The sequence below is a fragment of the Folsomia candida genome, unplaced genomic scaffold (assembly GCF_002217175.1).
Source record: "Folsomia candida strain VU population unplaced genomic scaffold, ASM221717v1 Fcan01_Sc011, whole genome shotgun sequence".
Taxonomy (NCBI): Eukaryota; Metazoa; Arthropoda; class Collembola; order Entomobryomorpha; family Isotomidae; genus Folsomia; species Folsomia candida.
In genome coordinates, this window is record NW_019091203.1 from 4,161,926 (window position 1) to 4,183,303 (window position 21,378).

The 21,378-nt window shown below is 37.8% G+C and overlaps 3 protein-coding genes and 1 long non-coding RNA gene across 7 annotated transcripts; 2 read left to right on the plus strand and 2 right to left on the minus strand.

The window, feature by feature from the left end:
• Positions 1-6,638: 6,638 nt before the first annotated feature.
• On the minus strand, positions 6,639-8,090 carry LOC118437011 (zinc finger protein 502-like). Its single transcript, XM_035855753.1, has 3 exons — positions 7,862-8,090; positions 7,376-7,782; positions 6,639-7,145 (listed from the first exon to the last, which is right to left on the minus strand). Exons 1-3 carry the CDS (start codon positions 7,979-7,981, stop codon positions 6,977-6,979), a joined length of 696 nt encoding a protein of 231 aa, XP_035711646.1. The 5' UTR covers positions 7,982-8,090; the 3' UTR covers positions 6,639-6,976.
• Positions 8,091-10,277: 2,187 nt separating this feature from the next.
• Positions 10,278-15,685, plus strand: LOC110854947 (RCC1 and BTB domain-containing protein 1). 4 transcript variants are annotated; one of them, XM_035855719.1, is made up of 7 exons: positions 10,278-10,790; positions 11,073-11,443; positions 11,520-11,621; positions 11,691-12,083; positions 12,147-12,274; positions 12,352-12,458; positions 12,523-12,981. In XM_035855719.1, the coding sequence occupies exons 1-7, from the start codon at positions 10,352-10,354 to the stop codon at positions 12,792-12,794; spliced, it is 1,812 nt and encodes a 603-aa protein (XP_035711612.1). In that variant the 5' UTR covers positions 10,278-10,351; the 3' UTR covers positions 12,795-12,981. The 4 variants fall into 4 exon arrangements, with proteins under 4 accessions (XP_035711612.1, XP_035711613.1, XP_035711614.1 ...); XM_035855720.1 differs by having other exon boundaries at positions 10,278-10,634; XM_035855721.1 differs by having other exon boundaries at positions 10,278-10,571.
• LOC110854946 (zinc metalloproteinase-disintegrin-like 4a) lies at positions 15,636-19,102 on the minus strand. Its single transcript, XM_022103371.2, has 10 exons — positions 18,627-19,102; positions 18,377-18,546; positions 18,185-18,284; positions 17,867-18,114; positions 17,333-17,414; positions 17,052-17,256; positions 16,677-16,829; positions 16,234-16,510; positions 16,144-16,170; positions 15,636-15,889 (listed from the first exon to the last, which is right to left on the minus strand). The coding sequence occupies exons 1-10, from the start codon at positions 18,784-18,786 to the stop codon at positions 15,716-15,718; spliced, it is 1,596 nt and encodes a 531-aa protein (XP_021959063.1). The 5' UTR covers positions 18,787-19,102; the 3' UTR covers positions 15,636-15,715.
• A 326-nt stretch (positions 19,103-19,428) lies between these two features.
• LOC118437027 lies at positions 19,429-20,600 on the plus strand. Its single transcript, XR_004835847.1, has 4 exons — positions 19,429-19,961; positions 20,056-20,193; positions 20,270-20,360; positions 20,473-20,600. It is a non-coding gene; the product is annotated as an uncharacterized LOC118437027 (long non-coding RNA).
• The last annotated feature ends 778 nt before the right edge of the window (positions 20,601-21,378 follow it).

The following is a 21,378-nucleotide window of genomic DNA, read 5'->3' on the forward strand; positions in this document are numbered from 1 at the left end:
ACCTGTGGCGCCTTGTACTTGTTGCATTCCCCTCGCCCACGGCATCCATTTTTTAAAGGATTTTCGATCAGTGAAATAAATCCAGAAATCTCGATGTCGGAAAAGGTTGGAAAATCCTGCTTCACTTTCTCTTATATTCCCTGTCCAATATTCCTTGTAATAATGTTTGCATTCAAACTTGCTCATGAAGATCTTAGTGCTCGGCAGTTTAGGAAACAAAAATCCGTGGAACACACACTTCCAACGGAAACTGTCCTTTTGTCGCCGTCTTAAATTACCTTTCAATCTAGCAACACGGTTCACCTCTGTCTTTTTATAGCCGTAGCCGTGGCCTTCGAGAACAATAGGTATTTCTGGGTGACGAAGATCGAGCTGTTTGTAATTGATCAAGTGTATCAGACAATGAAAGAATGGGTTAAGGACATCGTTGAGGTAGGATATGTCATAGGCTTGAGACAAAGTTTTAGTTTTGGCGATTGCCGAACAAAAATTTTTGGGAAATGTTAAACCAAGGAAAACAATGGGGATGCTAAATTTAAATATATTCATCATTACTGTGCAGTTAAACTTAATCCGATACACGTCATCCCGTACGTTGTAGATGAATAAATCGACCGTTCCGAAATAAATGGGGGACTGGTTTATAGTGACGAAATTCAATATCTAGAGTGAAATCAGTATTGCACCACATGCTTTTGTCGGCACATATATACCTTTTTATGTATACAATTTTTGGGGTTAAGTTTCACCTCTAAATTACAGGTTGGGGTCGCAAATCCCCATACAATAATGTTACCTTTGTTCAAACTAAGCGCGGTCAATATTAATTACATAGGTAACCTACATTAAGTCTGGAGTAATATTAACTTGATAAGGAGTAAAGTTTGTTCTAGGATGAGAATACTTCGCTTAATTTAGTATTGCGAGTTTAGTATTACTTTTCTGAGGGGTAGCGCTATCTAAGGAGGGGAGCTTGCGAGGTTGATAATAACAGATCTTGGTGCCATTTGGATATGTGGTAGGGTCCTATGAGTGTATTAAAACCCTGAAGTGGTTTGACTCCATGGCCACATTTGCGCCCGCCACACCCACTCAAAAATGCCCAAAAAACGCTTTCACCCCAGTTTTCACTCACTCAAATCCACGCCAGAAATCCAATTTTACTCGGATTTTGAAATTTCTTTCACCATTATACTCCCAGATAGTTGCTTTCCTCAATCCAATATCAAACTCAATTTTATTGATGATTATTTCGCAAACATAATTTGTTTTGTTGATTACTACAACAATGCTCATTCAGAATTTTAAATTTTAAAAATACTTAAAATTTCGAAAAAATTGAGTTTGATATTGGATTGAAGAAAGACACTATCTGGGAGTATAATGGTGAAAGAAATTTCAAAGTCCGAGTAAAATTTTATTTTTGACGTGGATTCGAGTGAGTGAAAACTGGCGTGAAAGCGTTTTTTGGGGATTTTTGAGTGGGTGTGGCGGGCGCAAATGTGGCCATGGAGTCAAACCACTTCAGGGTTTTAGTACACTCATGGGACCCTACCACATATCCAAAGGGCACCAAGATCTGTTATTATCAACCTCGCAAGCTCCCCTCCTAAGTAATGTAGATGGTACGCCACCTCCGATCCATGGTATCGGTAAAGCCAGTGAACACCTTGAGCATCTATGTACATATACTTCTACAGAAAAGTAAGTTTTGCGTCTCCAACCATTTATTAAGCGTAATTTTCATCGTGCAAGTTGCACATGCACGGGTTGCGTAAGGCCTCCAATCTACATAAATTCTAAACTTTGAAATGGTTTGCATACCGGTTGAAATAAATTTCTTACAAAAGTCTGGACATATGCATGTATTTAACAACACAACAAGCTAAATTTTATCTTGTTGCACAACATAAGCCACGAATTTCGACACGTTGTAACTGTTACAACGCAACAATACATTATAATCAATGTCTAAACCGGTGAAATACTTAATAGATACTTTAAAGGTTTCAGAAAATGCGGCAAATATTTATTAAATACTTGCCATTTTTTTTCTTTTGTAAAAATACGATCTTGCGAAACTAATTATGCAACTGAGGAGGAGAAATCCGACTTGATAACTATTTAAGTATATGTATATGTAACCTTCTTACTAGCCATAACTCAAATTGAGTGTTCAAGGCCTTTTGTGGCTTATTAAAAAATATTTTGTAACCTATGTAAAAGTGGCCACAGTTCTAAAAATATCTCCTTTAAATATAATGTTAATTTCATACTAACTAGCGTTACTAATTATAATCATGTTAAATATCTGATAAAAATATTTAACTCAAATAAAGCAAATTTAGTCCCAGTTTAACCTCACCGTTTAATAAAATGGATGTGGTGAACGTTGGAGTATAGCTTAAAATTCTTAGACGGATCGATTGAGACTGATTGCAAGATTCAGGATTAATTACTCCCCATTCCGTAATCGGGGATTAACAAGTATACCGTTACATCTTCACATTCATATGGGTCCATTTCCAACAAGTTTTGAGAAATAAATACTAACTCATTAAGAACCAAATAACATGTTATGTTTCTTACCTATTATTGTATTTGCAAAAAATTGGTGCAAATGCATACATATTTATTTATTGTGGTGCAGATCGCGAAAAAGCCAACGTTTCTTGAGTAAGGTATACATTGTAAATTTAATAGGTTAATCGAATAGTAAACAGTAGTCATACTTATTTCTTCACTGAAGTGTGCAAGCGACCGCAGTGGTTGCCCAACTCTGGAAAACCGTAGAATTTCCTTCCACAAAAATAGCACTCGTGGTTTTTGACATCGTGCCGTATTTTGTGCGCGGTTAAATTGTGGATTCTGTACTCGCATTTGTCACAGGAATAGATATTTTCCTTGTTCACGGGGTGTTTCGCCTCCACGTGGCGTTTCAAATGATTGGATGAGGAGAACCTTACGGCACAAATTGAGCAGAGATGATTCCGCAGATTTTCATGAACAGCCCGAATACTATACGGACGCGTACGTCACAACTTTGAAGGAATTCCCGGGGACAGAGGTGACAGTTAAAATTTTTCGTGTGGATTTTTCCAAATGTGTAGCCTGGAAAATAAAGGTAGACTTTTAATCAATTTTTCCGAAATTTTTTCTCCATTTTTTGTACACGCACTCCAAATAATTTAGAGCCAAATTGCCACCCGTGGAGGTATTATAGTCCTCTACTTTTGTGTAATGATTAAAACGACGTTTTGTCACCAAGGGGAAAAAACTCGAAAACAGGAGTTCTTTACCACACCGTGGCGTCGTTCTAAAAATTTTTAAAAAGTATGGTGTGAAAAAAAATGTTAAGGTAAAAATGACAATTTTTAAAATAACAACGTCGCATTTATTTTGTACACGGGTTTTCATTTATTTATTTTCCGCTGGTGAAAAAAACGTCGCCTTATTCACTAAAAACACCTTTATGGGTGACGATCAAAATATTTAGAGTCGGGTATTAACTTAAGTACCTCGTGACGTTTCAAGTCATTCGTTCCTGCAAAACGCCTCCCACATGTGCCGCAATTAAAGGGCTTCTCCGTTGTGTGACGCCGAATATGAACATCACGGTTTATTTTATATTTGAATTCTTTATGGCACAAAGTGCACACAAAGTTGACAGGGTTTTCAGAGTGTTCACCTGCCACGTGTCGGGTAAGTTCTCCTTTGGCTAAGTAGATTTTTTCACAGTCGGGAAACGTGCATGAGAAACGAGGCCGTTCTCCTGGTTCGTGCATGGCGTTTATGTGCGTCCGTAATGTGGCGGAATTGCGAAATGTCCGATGACAAACATTGCAATTTTGACGTTCTCGGTGGGTGTGAATATTTCTCATGTGGGTAGCAAAGGTGACAGGGGTTTTCGAAATTTTCCCGCAAACCTAAGAAATACATACAGTATTAGAAACTTGGTGTTAATCGCTACCGAACGGTGTGCATATTATGTGCCTTCACCGTGCGGTGGAAAAATTAACACCAGCCAGTAATAACTTGTCGCCGTGGTTGTCAATTTTATCACCATGCGGTAAAAAACACTATCAGAATTTTGTGAAGTCACATATGCACACCGCTTAGTCACGATTAAGGCTGAGTTTTTAAGATTGTATATAAATTTGATGGTGTAATTTCACTAGTGCAATCCTGCATATTTATGTACAGTATGTAACAAAAGTATAGCTACGATGACATATTTTTTATCTCGACATGATGCCGTAATATTTCTACTTTGAAACTCCGTACAAAAATGTCAAAACTATCTGCCGACAAATTCCTCGTCGCCGATTTTTAATGTCGCAGATAGGTCAAAGGTCAGGATTATTTTTCTAAAAAAATTTGAGACGTTTGTATATTGAGGGTCGGGATATGTAAACGTATATTTCAGTTTTTTAATTTTCGCCAAGGCGGCGATTTTAGACCTCCAACCTGTCCTGGGCGAAAAATTCCTGTGGGCGCCAAAAAAATCGTACACGGTCCGACCAAAGCTCATTATTCTTCAAAACGCATGCCGCATCCAGTAAAAAATATTGCAAAGTTCAAAAAAAATTATCCACGAAGTTTTTTTTTCGACGCCTCAAATTTTTTTAGAAAAATAATCCTGACCTTTGACCTATCTGCGACATTAAAAATCGGCGACGAGGAAATTGTCGGCAGATAGTTTTGACATTTTTGTACGGAGTTTCAAAGTTGAAATATTACGGCATCATGTCGAGATAAAAAATATGTCATCGTAGCTATATTTTTGTTGCATACTGTAAATTAAAAGTTTACCTCGCATTTTATCTTCGCATCGGGGTCGTGCGTGAAAACGTGATTTTTAAAGGACTGTTTTGTTTTGAGCGTTTTTAAGCACGTGGGACATTTTAATTTCTTCAAATCCATCTGGATTCGTGGAACTTTTGTCTTCAATGCTGTAAGTTCTTTGAATAAGCCAAAACACAAGTGATACCTTGCCTTGTTCGAGGCTGATTTAGTACTAAATAGAGACTTGCAAGGGAGCAGTTAGTGGTCTAAAAACTTGCTAGTTTTAAGCTTGGTATCTACTAATAATAAGTGTACAGGTTAAACAGAACTAATGGATTCGTTGCCATGTCCTTTTTTATAAAAATAACCAGCCTTGGTTGGGATGCATGTGTAAAATTTGTTGTCCGTTTTCAAACACAATGGACCTTCACTGCGGGCAGTGAAATGGTAGCAACATGCTAGGATTTACGCTTTAACCTTTTCTCAGCCATCATTGTCAATCCTTTCACATGCACATCTGTATTTATTTACTCTACGCGCGTGAAGTTTTTTAAATTATATGGTTAATTTCGTATTATGTCAATTCATTCACATTCCATTAACGCAGAGGGTATTACTAACTTCATCGCTTATATATTTAGTACTGTTCGTATTGTAAAATAATTTATGACGGGTGCGAGATTTTGTAGGCGTTTTAAATAAGGGTCTGTCCGCCAAAAGTTTTGGGCATGAAAACCTTTTTACCTAAAAAAATCCAACTATAATTACTTTTGCAAACATAGTGGAATGCATATACATACATATATCATGTAGCTACGGAGAATGTTCACTCAAAACAAAAATTTGTCAAATCAACACCGCCGGTGCCAATATATGACTTAACCGCATTGGTTACAATTGTGATTCCGAGTGGTAGTGAAATTTTTACCGTCCGGTCATAACATTATAACGGCCGGTATCAAAATCATCATAACTAGGAATCAACATTTGAACTAAGGCGGTTAAGTCATATATTGACACCGACGGTGTTGATGTGACAAATTTTTGTTTTGAGTGTTGGCGTAGTTTTCATATTTTCTCTTTCATCATCAAGTTTGAAGAGAAACAAGGGTCCTGCAAAATATGAGAAAAATTACTTTTTACTTCATCCAATTCAGTGTGCAGTTTTTTATAAAAATAGCCAGACGAGTTTTATGTACATGCCAGAGTAAAATCAAGTAGAGTGTCTTGTGGAAAGTTTGGACCCTCACGGCAGGCGGTGAACCGTTTGTCTCTTGCTAAAATTATTTGGGGCCCATTTGATGCGAACCCTTCTCCTCGAAATAACTTGTATCAAATCACTTGTTTACATCCAATAAATATAAATACAAACATTAATGAACCTCCTCTTTGTTCGCACCCATTGAACATTCGCACTTTTTACAGTGACCCAAAGCGAGTGAGAAAGTTTGCTCAGAACATGGTGAGAGTGGTTGGTTACTCATGAAACTTCTTATGAAAAATTAAAAGTATTTTATAGAATCGCTCAAGCGGAGAGAAACAAGTACCAGGTTAAGAAAGTTTTTTAAAAATAATTATTTCCATCACTTCAAAAAGTATAAACAAGTATTTACTGATCCGCCAAGCTGAAACCCAACCAAAATAAATTTTTAACAATTTTATGCCATTTGCCATGGGGCCAAAACAATAGTTGCGCCACTGATATTCAGTGTACTGCAAGCAACGCTTTTAGCCACATTAAAATACGTACATATATGCGCAACAAGGCAATATTAATTCTTTAGTTTTTTTTCAAGTTAACGAATAAAATGTAAATTTAATAGATTACAGTACATATGCATACCACATAAATAACTGCTAACTAGTAGTTATACAAACAAATTATTTCTCCTTCAAATAAAAAATTTTATAATTTTTTAAATTAATGATTAAATTGTAAATTTACAGTAAGTTCAACGAAATACTAGTTATGAAAATTACTCGTGCTCCAAAGTATGAACTGGACCGCAGTGCCGTACCAAATTTTGAAAAGAGACAAAATTCTTCCCACAAAAGTAGCATTCATGCTTCTTAGGATCGTGCCGACTTTTGTGTACGGCTAAATTGCCCTTCGAGTGACTCCGGTACTCGCATTTGTCGCAGGGATGAATCTTCTCCTTGTTCGCGGGGTGTACCGCCTCCACGTGGCGCATCAAATTATTGCATGTCGAGAGCATTTTTCCACAAAATGTGCAGTGATAACTCCTCCGATTTTCATGAATAACCCGAACATGCCATCGTAAACCAGATCTACTAAGGAACGTAAGCGCACAAAGGTTGCACTTAAAAGTCCTCTGTGTAGACTTCTCCAAATGAGTCCTCTGTGGAACAAATTTACAGTTTTATTAGATTTTTGAGACAATGTATTACCATTAAAACTAAAATAGTAGCCGTTGCTCAAATAGGAGCGATGAATCTCTTCAAAATTTTATAAATAGTGGCCTTTCTCAAATATGTATGTAAGTATGCATATAGTGACCGGGTCCTAGCCACGGATTTTACAAATATTTAATAGTCCCCGGCTACTATTTGAGTTTTTACTGTAATTTACCTCGTGTTGTTGCAGATCATTCGTTCGTGCGAAACGCCTTCCACAAGTCCCGCAATTGTAGGGCTTCTCGGTCGTGTGAGTTCGAATGTGGACATCCAAGTTTCCTCTGTATTTAAAATCCTTATGGCAAAGCGTGCACTGAATCGGAGCGGGTTTTCGACATGTTCAGCTCTCACATGCTCCAAAAGATGGCCCTGGTTCAGGTAGGTTTTCTCACAGCCGGAAAATGTGCATGGGAACCGGGATCGTTCTCTCGTTCCGTGTACGACGTCCACGTGCCTCTGTAAACTGGAGGAATTTCTATATGTCCGGTGACAAATGTCGCAATTTGAACGTTCTCGGTTGCTGTGGACTCCTTTCATGTGGGCAGCTAATCTTACTGGGGATTTTGAAACCTTGCCGCAGATCTAGGAATTTGTACATTTTAATTAAAGAATTTGCGAAGTTTTTAAATTTCAAAGTCACAAATTTAAAGGGAAAACTTACTTTGCATTTTATTTGCGCCGAGGGATCGTGCGTGATGCCGTGTTGTGTGAGGTTACGCTTAGTTGTGAAGGTTTTTGAGCAAGTGGGACATTCCCATTTCTTCCTTGGCTTAGGATTCATTCTGGATTTGTTTACTGAGAATGAGTTGATTTTAAAGTCTCACCCACTAAAAATGTTTTGGGAATGTCAACACAAAAATTCGGGTCGCACGTCGTCGTGTTAGAGTCTGTTTTGCTACTAAATAGAGTTTTAATAGTGAGTAGTGTGTGCGCTTCACCTTTTTTATAAAAATACAGGGTGTTAATAAAGTCCGATCCCATTTTTCCTGTAAAAAAGTGAAGGCTAGTATAAAAAAAAACTACCCGTGATACTTACAAAAAATGTTCGACATATTTACCTTAGTATTTGGTCTTGTTACCATTTACTTTAACCATGCCCTCAACTCTTTGTTTAAGGCTCTGTGCTAATTTTTCCAATGTGCCTCTGGAAATCGAATTCCATACATCTTGAACTTTTTTTACTAGCTCTTCCCTCGTCCGGGGTTGTGGCTCTTTGTATACATTTTCCTTAAGTATGGACCACTGGTTCTTCAGGGGATTCAAATCTGGGCCGTTAGCGGCCCACACCCCCTTGCTCCAGACCGTTGAAACTTGCGTCTTGATGAGACTCAAACTCGCTTTTGCTGTATGGGCTATAGCACCATCCTGCATGAAAACTATTTTTCTTTCATTCGGAAATATTTCCTTGTTCCCCATGCTATCGAAATAGATAGGTAATATTTTTTCCATATAATGCTTTGCATTGACTGATTGGCCTTTTGGTATGATATGTAGAGGGGTCACGCAACGTGCACAAAATCCACCCGCTACCATAACTTTAAGCCCGAATTTTGGGATCGCTCTTGATGGTACATCCGATTTGTTTTCTGTCCTGTAACGAACATTTTGTTGGTTCAATTTTGGATATAGTTCAATAATAGATTCGTCAGTCCAAAGGATGTGACTGCGCAATTCTTCACCAAGTCTTTTTTCACTCAAATGGGCACTTTTCTGAAGGAGTTCTTCAAATTTCAGACGGTCATCGATATATTTTTGTGACATGAGAGGTTTTTTTGGTTAGTTTGTAAGCTGTGTGACCCCACTTCGTAGTTTTCACAAATTTTTGCACGGTCACACAGTTAATTTGCTTCTTCTTCTCTTTATAGCGTTTTGAGTCATTTAACTCCCTTGCTCAATTACGTAATGAACTACCGGTTTTCTTGCAAAGTCTGTTTTTAATCATTCTTTTTGTGGTAGGTGACACCTTTCTGGGTCGCCCTGGTCGCTTTTTGTCGTGGACAAAATTTGTATTCTTCCATTTCCAAACAGTTCTGCGGCTGCAGCCCAATTTTTGCACAATTTCTGTAGGTTTAAGCCCCTGCTGATGCAATGTTTGTATCTCAACTCTAAGATGCTCATGACTTACACGTTTAGTTGTTCCTCCCATGGTAAAAATTTGAAATAAATAACTTCACTGGTTCAAAAGTTCCAGCTGAATTTGTAACAACCACGCTCCAAAAAATGCATGGGATCGGACTTTATTAACACCCTTTAGATTGTTATGGTGTAAATGCTTGTGGAAAATGTGCAGTCCACTTGTGAAGAATTTGAACCCTCGCTCCAGGCGGTGAACGGTTTGCATTCAGCTAAAATGATAAATGTGTGGAGTATTTATTTAGGGAACGTCCATATATTACGTTATCCTTTTAGTGGGTAGATAGGTGGTTTAGGTCCTGGTATCTTCCCCAGGTTAAAATTTCCTATCTCATAATGTATATGTTAAGTTGTTGGGTGTTAAAATCGAGAATTTCTGATTACGTAATATATGAATGGCCCCTTATGCCTTTCACTGGAGAACTACTATCAAATTCGTTTATTCACATTGCATGAATACTGTTTCTGTAGAGAGTCACGGATTTATCTGACTACATGACTACACCGGTTAGCTTCAGTAATAAGTGATTTTTTTCGCGATTTATTGTTACATACGTTATGAGTCCCCTTTCATGTTATATTAAAATTATGTTTCTTCACACTTTATGAAAAATTGGTTAGCCTTGTGAAAAACAGTGCTATTCCAGACAACTCCAGCAGCCTCCAGCAGCTCCAGTTGTTTGTAGAAAACTGAGATATGCTAAAATTAAAGGTCATGCCTTTCTACGTTTTTCTTAATTCGCAGTCGCTGATGGACAAATCTTGCATAATGTCCGCAATATAATGCAAGGGATTTATTTCGTAAAGCAGACAAAGGCTTCTTATCGTTTTTTGATAAATAAAAACCAAGTATACTGTATAGATAGTTGGACATGCCAAAAGTGATAAGATAAGAATTGTCTTATCAATGATATCAGAGCATACTTGCACATACATGCTTCGATTTATGTTTTGTATCACCGAACACTAAACGAAGCGAAATTAAATATTCTTCATCCACCATTTATTTCATTCACTCATGAACATGGGAGATTTGGTTGAAATACGTGTTTCACAACTGGCCGAAAAAACAATTCCTCTGAAAGAATTAAAAAAATGGAACATCTTTAGCACTATCGACGATAACTTTTTGCAAAATATTCGCATCGCCCATGTGCACGGAACATTTGGATTTCTTATAACTACGGATGACGTTGTGTACGCGATAGGTTCCGGCCCAATTGGGTCACTCGGAATCGGTAAATCGGAATCAGTTCCTTCACCCGTCAAGATTGACACTCTTTGCGGACAATTTGTTCGAGGTAAGAGTGTCACGCCTGAGGTGAAGGGCGCATTAATACTTTGCCTTGCCGTCATACTTGGTCGGCTAGGAATTTTGACGTCATCCCCTGCCTTGCCCAGTAAACAACCTTCACCACACCATCCTTGTTTGCTAAACGTATTGTGTTTGTCTCTGGGTAAATATTCAAAATTTAAATTCGTACATATGTACGTTTAAGTCTGACGTTAAACATATGTATATATGTAGATACTCTGACGTATCTACATATGTATGTAACTTCAAGTCAAAATAATGTATCCCGACGTGTATTTAAATTCATAGTATTTAATAACGCGCATCCCCTAAACCTAGACATGTGTTTGTGAGCATGTGTCCCATCCACAGACATGCACTCCACACAGTGGCTTTTCCGCCGATAACTTTTGAACCAAATAATATTGATATTTAAATTTTTCAGAGTTTTTTACTAATGCCAAAGCAAGTTGTTTTGCATTAACCAAGGATGGTCGAGTCTTCGCGTGGGGAAGCAATCTCCTAGGCGAACTTGGGATTGAAACCGTTGGAATAATTACTACTCCAAAATTAGTTAAGGTGGGTGATGGGGCCAAAATTTCGCAACTTTCGGTAGGATTTGCACACACTCTAGCGTTAACAATGGACACAGCGGAGGTTTTTGTGTGGGGTTACAATCACTATGGTCAACTTGGACTGAGAGATGAGACGAATCGGAGTAAACCTCGCAACGCTACCTCAAATATTACCAGCAACAAAATTAAACAAATCTGTTCCAGTCAGTTCAGCTCGTTCGCGTTGACCCAATCCGGGGACGTAAGATTTCTTTTAGAAATGTCAAAGTACGAGTAAAGAGCACTCATAGATCTGTACCTTTATATTACCTATGCAGTTGTACTCGTGGGGACATAATGCTACTGGCGAGTTAGGGATAGGGAACTTCATTCATTCAAACATTCCAACTAAAGCAATCTTTGACACACCCATAAAAAAGGTTGCAAAATCGTAAATTTGTAACTACAAATGAGATTGGTACTTGAAACCTATCGAAATACTTTGACAGGTTATAAATGGACCATACCATACGGTCGTACTCACCAAATCTGGGGAGGTGTATGCGTGCGGTTCTAATTCAGAAGGACAACTTGGAATAGGAGACAAGACAAATCTGAATGTCCTTACCAGAGTTGCAACAGATGTGGAAATAATTTTTGATGACATATCTAGCATGTCGAAGATAAACCAAAGTTTAGCAAAGTCAAAAGATACAACTTTCGCCTGGGGCGAGATCCATAAAGGAATTAGCTTTAATAATCCGACTGAGTTAAATTCCTTAAATTTTCCACACCCTATGACCCTTGTTAAGAAAGAAGCACAATTTATGTACAAATCGCTGTGTGCCTCCAACTATGAAGAAAAGGGGAAATCTGTTCTTCAGACGCTCGAAACTGCGATCGTAAGGAACGAATTTAATTCATCTTAAGATAAATACATATTATAAAACCAAATGTTTTCTAAGGGTGGCCCCGGAACCGATGTCGAGTTTAAAGTAGAGGGATCCATAATTAAAGCTCACAAATCAATTTTGATCTTACGAAGTGATTGTATTGCACGGAAATTTTCAGAATCCTGGAACAAACAAGATGGGTAGGCAAAATTTTATATATATTAAACTATATATGCATAAAATGTAATTTACCACAAGTGCCTATACACATTACCAGCCAAATTGAATTACAAGATGTTAAGCGGGACACATTCTATGCTCTGTTGTACTTCCTTTACACGGACAAGTTGTACTGCAGGGATGTAGATTTTGATACGTTGTCAGGTTCGACGTTACGAAAACAACCTATTCTACGAGAAATTAAAATATTCTAAGCGTTCTAAAACAGATTTGATGAAGTTGGCTGACCAGTATCGTGAGACTGATTTAAGAAAAAAATGTGAATCCGTTTTGCAGAAACAAATCAAGTTAGAAAATGTATTCACGATTTATAAAGTAGCCGGAGAATGCAATGCTAAGGTGGAGTTGAATACGATAACATTCGTTGATTACATTTCGAGTGGCGATCTACTCGATAAGGCGAACTTGAGCGGCCAAGAATTTCTGCGTTTTACGAAGGCCTGGGCAGAAAAATCGAAAAATAGCGGGGATCCAAATTGAAAAGATACATTTGCGTGAATATGTATGTTAACTAAACAACGAAAACTACGGCTCAATATATTAAGCCTTAAAGTCTGGCATATTTCCCATCGAAAGATGGTTTTATCTAAACGTTATTGCGTTAAGTTACTGACGTGTGTAAACGCTCCCCCAGTATGCATCGTTGTCTCTGAAAAGTGGGCTTTAATTATCATCATGCCTCATATAGTTTCACAATTGTCATAACACACCAACCAAACAATCCCCCTTAATAACGAAAACCAGGGTCAAGATATGCTGACCAAAAGTCTGGCATATTTCTCATCGATAGATGGTTTTATCTAAACGTTATTGCGTTATCCATGAGAAATATGCCAGACTTGAGGTCTGGATATCTTGACACTGGTTTTCGTTATTAAGGGTGACTTTTTGGTGCGTGTGTGATGACAATTGTGAAACTATATGAAGCATGATGCTCATTAAAGCCAACTTTTCGGAGAAAACCAAGCTTACGGAGGGAGCGTTTACACACGTCAGTAACTTATCGCAATAACGTTTAGATCAAACCATCTATCGATGAGAAATTTGCGAGACTTGAGTTCGGGATATCTTCACTCTGGTTTTCGTTATTAAGGGTGACTTTTTGGTGGGTGTGTGATGACAATTGTGAAACTATATGAAGCATGATGCTAATTAAAGCCAACTTTTCTGAGAAAACGCTGCTTACGGGGGGAGCGTTTACGCACGTCAGTAACTTAACGCAATAACGTTTAGATAAAACCATCTATCGATGAGAAATATGCCAGACTTGAGGTCTGCATATCTTCACTCTGGATTTCGTTATTAAGGGTGACCTTTTGGTCGGTGTGTGATGTCAATTGTGAAACTATATGAAGCATGATGCTAATTAAAGCCAACTTTTCTGAGAAAACGATGCTTACGGGGGAGCGTTTACACACGTCAGTAACTTAACGCAATAACGTTTAGATCAAACCATCTATCGATGAGAAATATGCCAGACTTGAGGTCTGCATATCTTAACCCTGGATTTCGTTATTAAGGGGTGAAAGCCCTTTATAAGATCGTTAAGTCCGTCTGTCTGTCCGTCCGTCCGTGCGTCCGTCTGTCTGTCCGTCCGTCTGTCTGTCCGTAGCTCCGATAACTTTTGAACGAAAAGACACTTGAAATTTTAAACGTAAACTCCTAACGTCAATGGACAGGACGAGTTCGAAGATGGACACTGTGACATCGTCACCTGTGACGATGACGTCGTCACAGTGACGAAAAGTTTCGAAAAATTGTCACTTGTCAGTTTTGACATGTGACACATCATTTTTCAATGAGGAAGTCGAAAATTCATGTCAAGATATGCAGTCCTCAAGTCTGGTATATTTCTCATCGATTGATGGTTTTATTTGAATGTTATTGCGTTAAGTTACTGACGTGTGTAAACGCTCCCCCCGTTAGCTACGTTTTCTCTGAAAAGTGAGCTTTAATTAGCATCATGCTTCATATAGTTTCCCAATTGTCATCACACACCCACCAAAAAGTCACCCTTTACAACGAAAACGAGGGTCAAGATATGCAGACCTCAAGTCTGGCATATTTCTCATCGATAGATGGTTTTATCTAAACGTTATTGCGTTAAGTTACTGACGTGTGTAAACGCTCCCCCGTAAGCATCGTTTTCTCAGAAAAGTTGGCTTTAATTAGCATCATGCTTCATATAGTTTCACAATTGTCATCACACACCAACCAAAACGTCACCCTTAATACCCAAAGCCAGGGTCAAGGTATGCAGACCTCAAGCCTGGCATATTTCTCATCGATAGATGGTTTTATCTAAACGTTATTGCGTTAAGTTACTGACGTGTGTAAACGCTCCCCCCGTACGCTACGTTTTCTCTGAAAAGTTGGGTTTAGTTAGCATCATGCCTCATAAACTTTCACAATTGTCATCACACACGCACCAAAAAGTCACCCTTAATAACCAAAACCAGGGTCAAGATATGCAGATCTCAAGTCTGGCATATTTCTACAATTGTCATTACACACCCACCAAATCGTCACCTTTAATAACGAGAACCAGGGTCAAGATATGCAGACCTCAAGTCTGGCATATTTCTCATCGATGGATGGTTTTATCTAAACGTTATTGCGTTAAGTTACTGACGTGTGTTAACGCTCCCCCCGTAAGCGTCGTTTTCTGTGAAAAGTTGGCTTAATTTAGCATCATGCTTCATATAGTTTCACAATTGTCATCACACAAAAACCAAATAGTCACCCTTAATAACGAAGACCAGGGTCAAGATGTGCAGACCTCAAGTCTGACATATTTCTCATCGATAGATGGTTTTATCTAAACGTTATTGCGTGAAGTTACTGACGTGTGTAAACACTCCTCCCGTAAACAGCGTTTTCTCTGAAAAGTTGTCTTTAATTATACTTTCACCCATTGGTTGCGTTCGTTGTAACGGTTTATGTGCTGCTTAATTTGGTTTAATGGGTGAGATGTATATAGTCTAAAGAATTGGCCTTTTTAACTTTTACGACCCTGAGTATGAAGTTTTAACACAAACGATGAATAAATGTACTTCGTTGTCTGCTCGGTATCTCGGGATAAAAGCTTACATATCTGGCAATACGCGGTCCCTAAGTGCAATGTTTAATAAGTGGGTATGTACATAAATACAAACCAACACGGATTAAATGTTCACCTTAATTATAGCATTACCCATGATCCGACACGTAATTGATTTTTTTAAATTCTACATTACAGCTTCCAAAAAAGCGGTGATGTTATTGATGTACAGGTGGAGAAGGTTTTCTATCGATGCAATGCAATTTATTTTGGAGAATAAATATTAATTATTGTTACGTTTATTTAAGGAAATACAATACGATACACCATATTCTTGTTCGTCAACATATTTGCGTATTATTTAGCATCCACCTAACACGCATTTTAGTGTAGCAGGATTAAAATACGACCCGGTGGGGCAAGTGAATACATATGTGTACAAATTTCCGCTAATTCTCACACACCAGTAGTACATGCGGCAATTGGTGTGTCTGAATGTTCCCTCCGCGGTGCAAGTAAACGGTCCGGTGGGAGGCTGAATATAATTAGTGATGAAAATCAATTGCACATAAGGACTGTAATTCGACCTTAGGATGAAAAAGGCTTGATCGCGTTTGTAACATGAGTATGAAGTTATCGAAGAAATTCAAATTTTTACTTAAGAGGAGAGTATTGAAAGAAATCGTTGCTTCTAATAGTTACCAAACTACCAATACGCTATCACTTTATATTTAATCCTGATAACCGGGACAGATTATATATATATTTCCGTAAAAATAAATTCCTTACCACGACACATCTTCCCAATTGGCATTTCTATAATGAAAAAACATTGCTGTATAACATTTTGTTCTCGGTTTTATTACGATGTCAACATACCCCATTGTTAGACCCGCACGGCGCGCCATCTGGTGCACTCGGAGGATTAAATTGAACTGGCCTGATTGGGCAGTTATTAATGTTGCACGCCTCGTCATACTGACATCGAACGCCTTCGCAAATTTGATCCGGTGTGAATGTCGGGTCCACAACGGCGTTTGGTCTGTTAAACAGAGCCCGACAGACGGCGTTTAAATCGACCAAATCGCCTGGAGTGTTTGAGGGAACGGTCCACGGGGTTCCTACAAAATTCGTGGTCCTCAAGCACGTCGCGGAACTTAATGGGAATATAAAACTATTTTAATACGGGCATCATGCAGCTATAACTTTCAAAAGGATAATTTCGTCACTGGTGGTAAGAGTTGAGGGATATGTACAAATTTGTCAAAAATTTGACTTTAAAACAACAATTTTACCAACCGTGACAAGATTTGGGGACTCACTCTATGAACGTGATCATCAAATTCCTGCTACATTGGCTAAACAGGAACCGATTCTCGCCTCCCGTAGGTCCAATTTCAGGGTGCATTATAAAATGATCGTCTTGAGTACATCCGTTCTCATCTTCACCAGTTCCGTCATGTGTTGACCCCAGTCTGCGAATTTTTTAATTTCATAATTTCTTAAAATGCTAGTTAGTTGAAAAATGTTAATTAATTTAAAATGTTAGTTTATAAAAGCGTAACCCGCGGGTTCGAAAATGTGTAAACTTTCTACCGCAGGCTTTTACGAAATCAAGCCAGAAGATTTAGATAAGCATTATAACCTGTAACCTATTTTGCACCTTCTCACAATAATTAATACTTAAAAATTCTTACGTGTGACCAAGTTCGTGCGCGAGTAGTCGGACGCCAATAAAGCTGGCGGATTGATCCTGACTAACCGCTCCTCGAACGTTGACATTACAAGAGCCCTCAGTGAAAGCATATCCGATCGGTTGTCCTCTCATTACCGTTTCGGCGGTCATTAGTGCAGCAACATCGTAATTTGGAAGAATAGCGGTGTTTGACGCAAGGTAACCGTCTTTTCGTATAAATAAATATAAGGTTAGTTTTGACAAATAATTGCGTAATGGTTGAAAATTGTAAGCTTTCAGTACTAAATTGTCGTAAGACGTTTTCAAGGTTGCTAATCACACCGGAAAGTTTATTATTCTCGATGAACGGTTGTTGAGCAGGAGCCTGAAAAGTATCCCTTAGTTATTGTAGGGTTTGGACTAGGTTTAAATAATTTATCGGCCCTTGGGTCCCAGTACAAACTCAGTAAATGACACGTTACACACATATGTATGTTAATAAAATCTTTATGATCTCCAAATACGTACAGCCTGTAGATCTACAAGATACAAAATGATTTTGTGCGACTCCTATGCAGTCATATTTGTTGGGCAAATTTTCCGTAAATTTAAGATACCTGAACTCTGGGTTAAACAATCAATCGGTCAATAAATATTTTATGTGTTGTAAAAAAAATGATACAAAATAAGATATCTTAAAGATCTAAGCGTCGTAAAGATATTTTTGATTTTGCCGACATTGGGAGATGCTACGGACGCCGTTAAAATGTATCGACATATATGTGTAAATATATGTATGGAGATATATGTACAACCCGTAGAGCATGAGGTTCATACCGTCATAAAACGAATTCCCACAACTTGGAAAGTTACAATGGGGTCGTTATTTGTGGCGAAAATGTTGCCGACACCCTTGATAAAGAGGGCCTCATATTCTATAATTCTCCTCGTACCCGCGCCAAACAGCAGGTACGTGGCGTAATCGATGACAAGAAATAACTCAACATTTGCCACGGCCTGGATCCCAATTCCGCTCGATTGCACGGACAAATTCTTTGGTTGGCGATACTCCTCCGGAATCTCCACTTTTCAAAATTTATTAAAAATTCTTAAAATTGGAATATTTTATCAGGTTTTAATTAATTAATTTTTTACGAAAGTCGCTTTTTCCTCTTTGATCGAGTGAATCGTGAATTTGAGAAATGTCATGGTTTCCGTCGTCGTGGTAGATCCTCATGTTCCCCACGAATCCATGCTATGCAAACCGTTCGATAAAGTAAATAAAAAAACTCTATATTTAGACATGCGTAATGGGATACAACTTAATAAAAACAGAATTTAGCTTACAACTCCTGCTCCATCGTTGACCAACCTGACAACCGCGCCCTGACGGACATCCTCATAAATTGAGTTTTCTATCTCGTCCAAAATCTGTCTGGAAGGAGTTAAATCGGTATGAAATTCACTGTCCTTTCCAACCGAAAAAATTTTAAAGTCCGGATGGAACACAGGGGTGGCTGGATCAGAAATAATGGGCAAGAAAAATTAGGATTCTCACGACCTATTTATGCATCTGAATAAGGTATGAAACTCTTACCGGATTTTTTCAAGTTGAGCTGGACACTGTCTTGATTTTCGACATGGATTTGAGCCTGGTACCCTTCAGAACTACGGGTAAGGTGAACCCGGGCCGGAACTGCGAGTACCGCTGCAGTCGCTGAGATTAGAAATACTATTACGCCCGTTGTAGAGAACATGATTATGGAAATTGCTTAATAAATCTCTGTGAAAGGAATAAATTGTTATGCCGCTAATTCGAGTCCGACCCGGCTTTATATACAGGTCTATCTTTTTAATTTTTCTTATTATGGATTTAATACATCATTTAATTTGGGCTTGTATGCATATGCTTTGACTTGGTCCGCATTTATGGTTTTATTCTGCTTGGTTAAGATATTGCAGCAGGAAGGATTAATCACGACCGTGACAGTGTATTGGGATCATACTCGGGGAGTACATTGTGCAAATTTGCAATTGTGCAAATTTATTCGGTCGGACTTTACTTTACTTTACATAAATGCAAACATTTATGGGCAGATTATTGACTATCAGCAGATTGTTACACGCGATATGACCGATATTGCAATAGTTTTATGGCCAAATTCTGAGAATCGTTGAATGAAGAATTGAGCAAAATGTAACTTATGTATGTAAATCTGTGCTGATGAATAAATGTAAACCTTCTTAGTTTCGCAAGTAAATTATGGTTTTTACCATCTGAAATTATTGGCCTGGTTTCCTTATTGGAAAATTGCGCTCTGGATTTAATTATTTAATGGTTCAATTGCGTACAGGATAGATTAATTCCACTTGTGACCTCAGTAGAAAAAATAGTAGATTGTGAGGTTAAGGTTAGCGGTAATTTTAGTCAATATTCTGCAATGTACACTCTCAATAATTTAGAAGAAAAATTATTACAATTTTTACTACCCTGACCTGTTCACATTCATGAATTTAACATTGGTGAATATAGGAATGAATATTCATTCACAACGTTAAATTCATGAATGTGAACACCTCTGACCCTGACAAGGTAACAACCTCTGTCTTTCATTAGGTAATAAATTTGTCACCAAAATTGTCAACATTGTAAGTGACCAACAGTGTATCCTATCCGGAAATAATTTATTTCCTTCATGGAAATAATTTCGTTACCAAAATCATTTCCTGTAGGTGACAATTTGTCTCCTTAAAGCCCAGCGCAAAGTTTCGTCACTAAAAGTTTAGTGGCAGTTAAGTTTTCTCTCACACACGTTTCTTTCTCGCATCTGGCAGAATAACGAAAATTGTTCGAGTTTCGCATCCAAGAAAAAATACCAGAAGATAAAATTAGTAATTAGAGGTTCAAATTATGGATTACTCTACATTTCAGGTAAATAATTTTAATTCATAGTTCATATGATGCTTCCGCTTTAATTTTATTGTGTTTTGTCCTAAATATTTACACTAAAACAAGTTTTTCCTAGATCCGGATGCGAAAATTTCGTTCAAAGATGAATATGGCTCAGATTGAGATGAAGATATTTTCCTTATTTTACTGGAAAAAAAATTTCATCTCTAACGTTGCGTGTTCCACGGAACTCTTCGTGGAAGATGTTGTTATTGTAAGATAAAACTCAATTTGAAGTAGTAGTAAATAAGTTTAATTTCTCTTTGAGTGTGATCTTAAAATTTATACAGTTGACACTTCATTTATTTTGGCCAGAATTAGGCCAAATTCTTTCCGTGCGTCAAATTCAAAAAGGTGGTCGAAATGTCAAATTATGAACAGGTGGGCCCTCATTTCATTTTTGTTTATTTTATTTTTATTTCGGTTAAGCAGCGATTTATTTAGTTTGAGTGCTGCAGGGTAATATTTTTAATTTTATTTGATTTATATGTAGATACCAGGCAAATCTTCTGAAGAATAATAAACTCGAGCCAGCTAGTACGAGAATCAATTTCCACCAACATTATAAGTGATATACATATGTACATGTATATAAGCATGTACAATTTAATTTATATTATGTATATATGTAGTATGCAGAGGAAGATCTCTAATCTCTAGCCAAGTCGTATTTAAATAAATAAATACATATTTTAGAAACTATATTTGCTTCCCCCGGGTTCTAATCTATTACCGCAAGGAGATAAATATATGCGCAAGACGGTGATAACTTGTCACCCATATTGTCACCACATGTAGGTAAATTATTTCCAATCGAAGACACAGCTTACCTCCGTTGAATGCATTCTGTAATCGACAGTAACAAATTGTATCCCGGTAGGTGACAATAATATTTACCTCCGCTCGGGAGACAAAACACACTTGTCAACGGACGGAGGTAAATTATTACCCTACGGTAGAGTTGCATAATACCTACACGAGGAGACGATTTTGGTGGCAATTTTGCTGAGAGTGTACATAAACTAGGTATGCCAGAATTAATTAGTGGATTGAGTAATCAAGGTTGAATTTCGTAACAATTTAGCTAAAAATTAGTCACAACAAAATGCCCCGATTGCGATTTAGGGGTGGTCAACCTCAGCAGTTGTCAGTGGTGCCAAATCCTGGGGGCGCCGGCAGTCGCCCGGTTTACACTAGATATAATTGAATTTTCTAGTTTTACGATTCGAAAATATTTGTCTTGTTTTTTGTATTTGAGGCAACTCAACGCGAGTATTTCGATGTATGTATGTACTTCGATGTATTTCGATTACGACTGCAATTTTTTTTATTTGAAATTTTGTTTTTAAATTTTTGCTCCCCACACTAAATAAATACAATTAAATTTACTCAGGGTTGA

What these genes read in the sequence shown, in the direction of transcription:
- LOC118437011 (XM_035855753.1), bottom strand. Translation starts at nt 7,981, where the DNA reads ATGAATCCTAAGCCAAGGAAGAAATGGGAATGTCCCACTTGCTCAAAA. An exon ending in CGGCGCAAATAAAATGCAAA is followed by an intron (nt 7,783 to 7,861) that starts GTAAGTTTTCCC and finishes ACAAATTCCTAG; the next exon opens with ATCTGCGGCAAGGTTTCAAA. An exon ending in ATGATCTGCAACAACACGAG is followed by an intron (nt 7,146 to 7,375) that starts GTAAATTACAGT and finishes TTTGTTCCACAG; the next exon opens with AGGACTCATTTGGAGAAGTC.
- LOC110854946 (XM_022103371.2), bottom strand. Translation starts at nt 18,786, where the DNA reads ATGTTCTCTACAACGGGCGTAATAGTATTTCTAATCTCAGCGACTGCA. An exon ending in AAGAGGAAAAAGCGACTTTC is followed by an intron (nt 18,115 to 18,184) that starts GTAAAAAATTAA and finishes AATTTTGAAAAG; the next exon opens with TGGAGATTCCGGAGGAGTAT. An exon ending in AAACGTCTTACGACAATTTA is followed by an intron (nt 17,257 to 17,332) that starts GTACTGAAAGCT and finishes TTATACGAAAAG; the next exon opens with ACGGTTACCTTGCGTCAAAC.
- LOC110854947 (XM_035855719.1), top strand. Translation starts at nt 10,352, where the DNA reads ATGAACATGGGAGATTTGGTTGAAATACGTGTTTCACAACTGGCCGAA. An exon ending in TTGACACACCCATAAAAAAG is followed by an intron (nt 11,622 to 11,690) that starts GTTGCAAAATCG and finishes ATACTTTGACAG; the next exon opens with GTTATAAATGGACCATACCA. An exon ending in AGACGCTCGAAACTGCGATC is followed by an intron (nt 12,084 to 12,146) that starts GTAAGGAACGAA and finishes ATGTTTTCTAAG; the next exon opens with GGTGGCCCCGGAACCGATGT.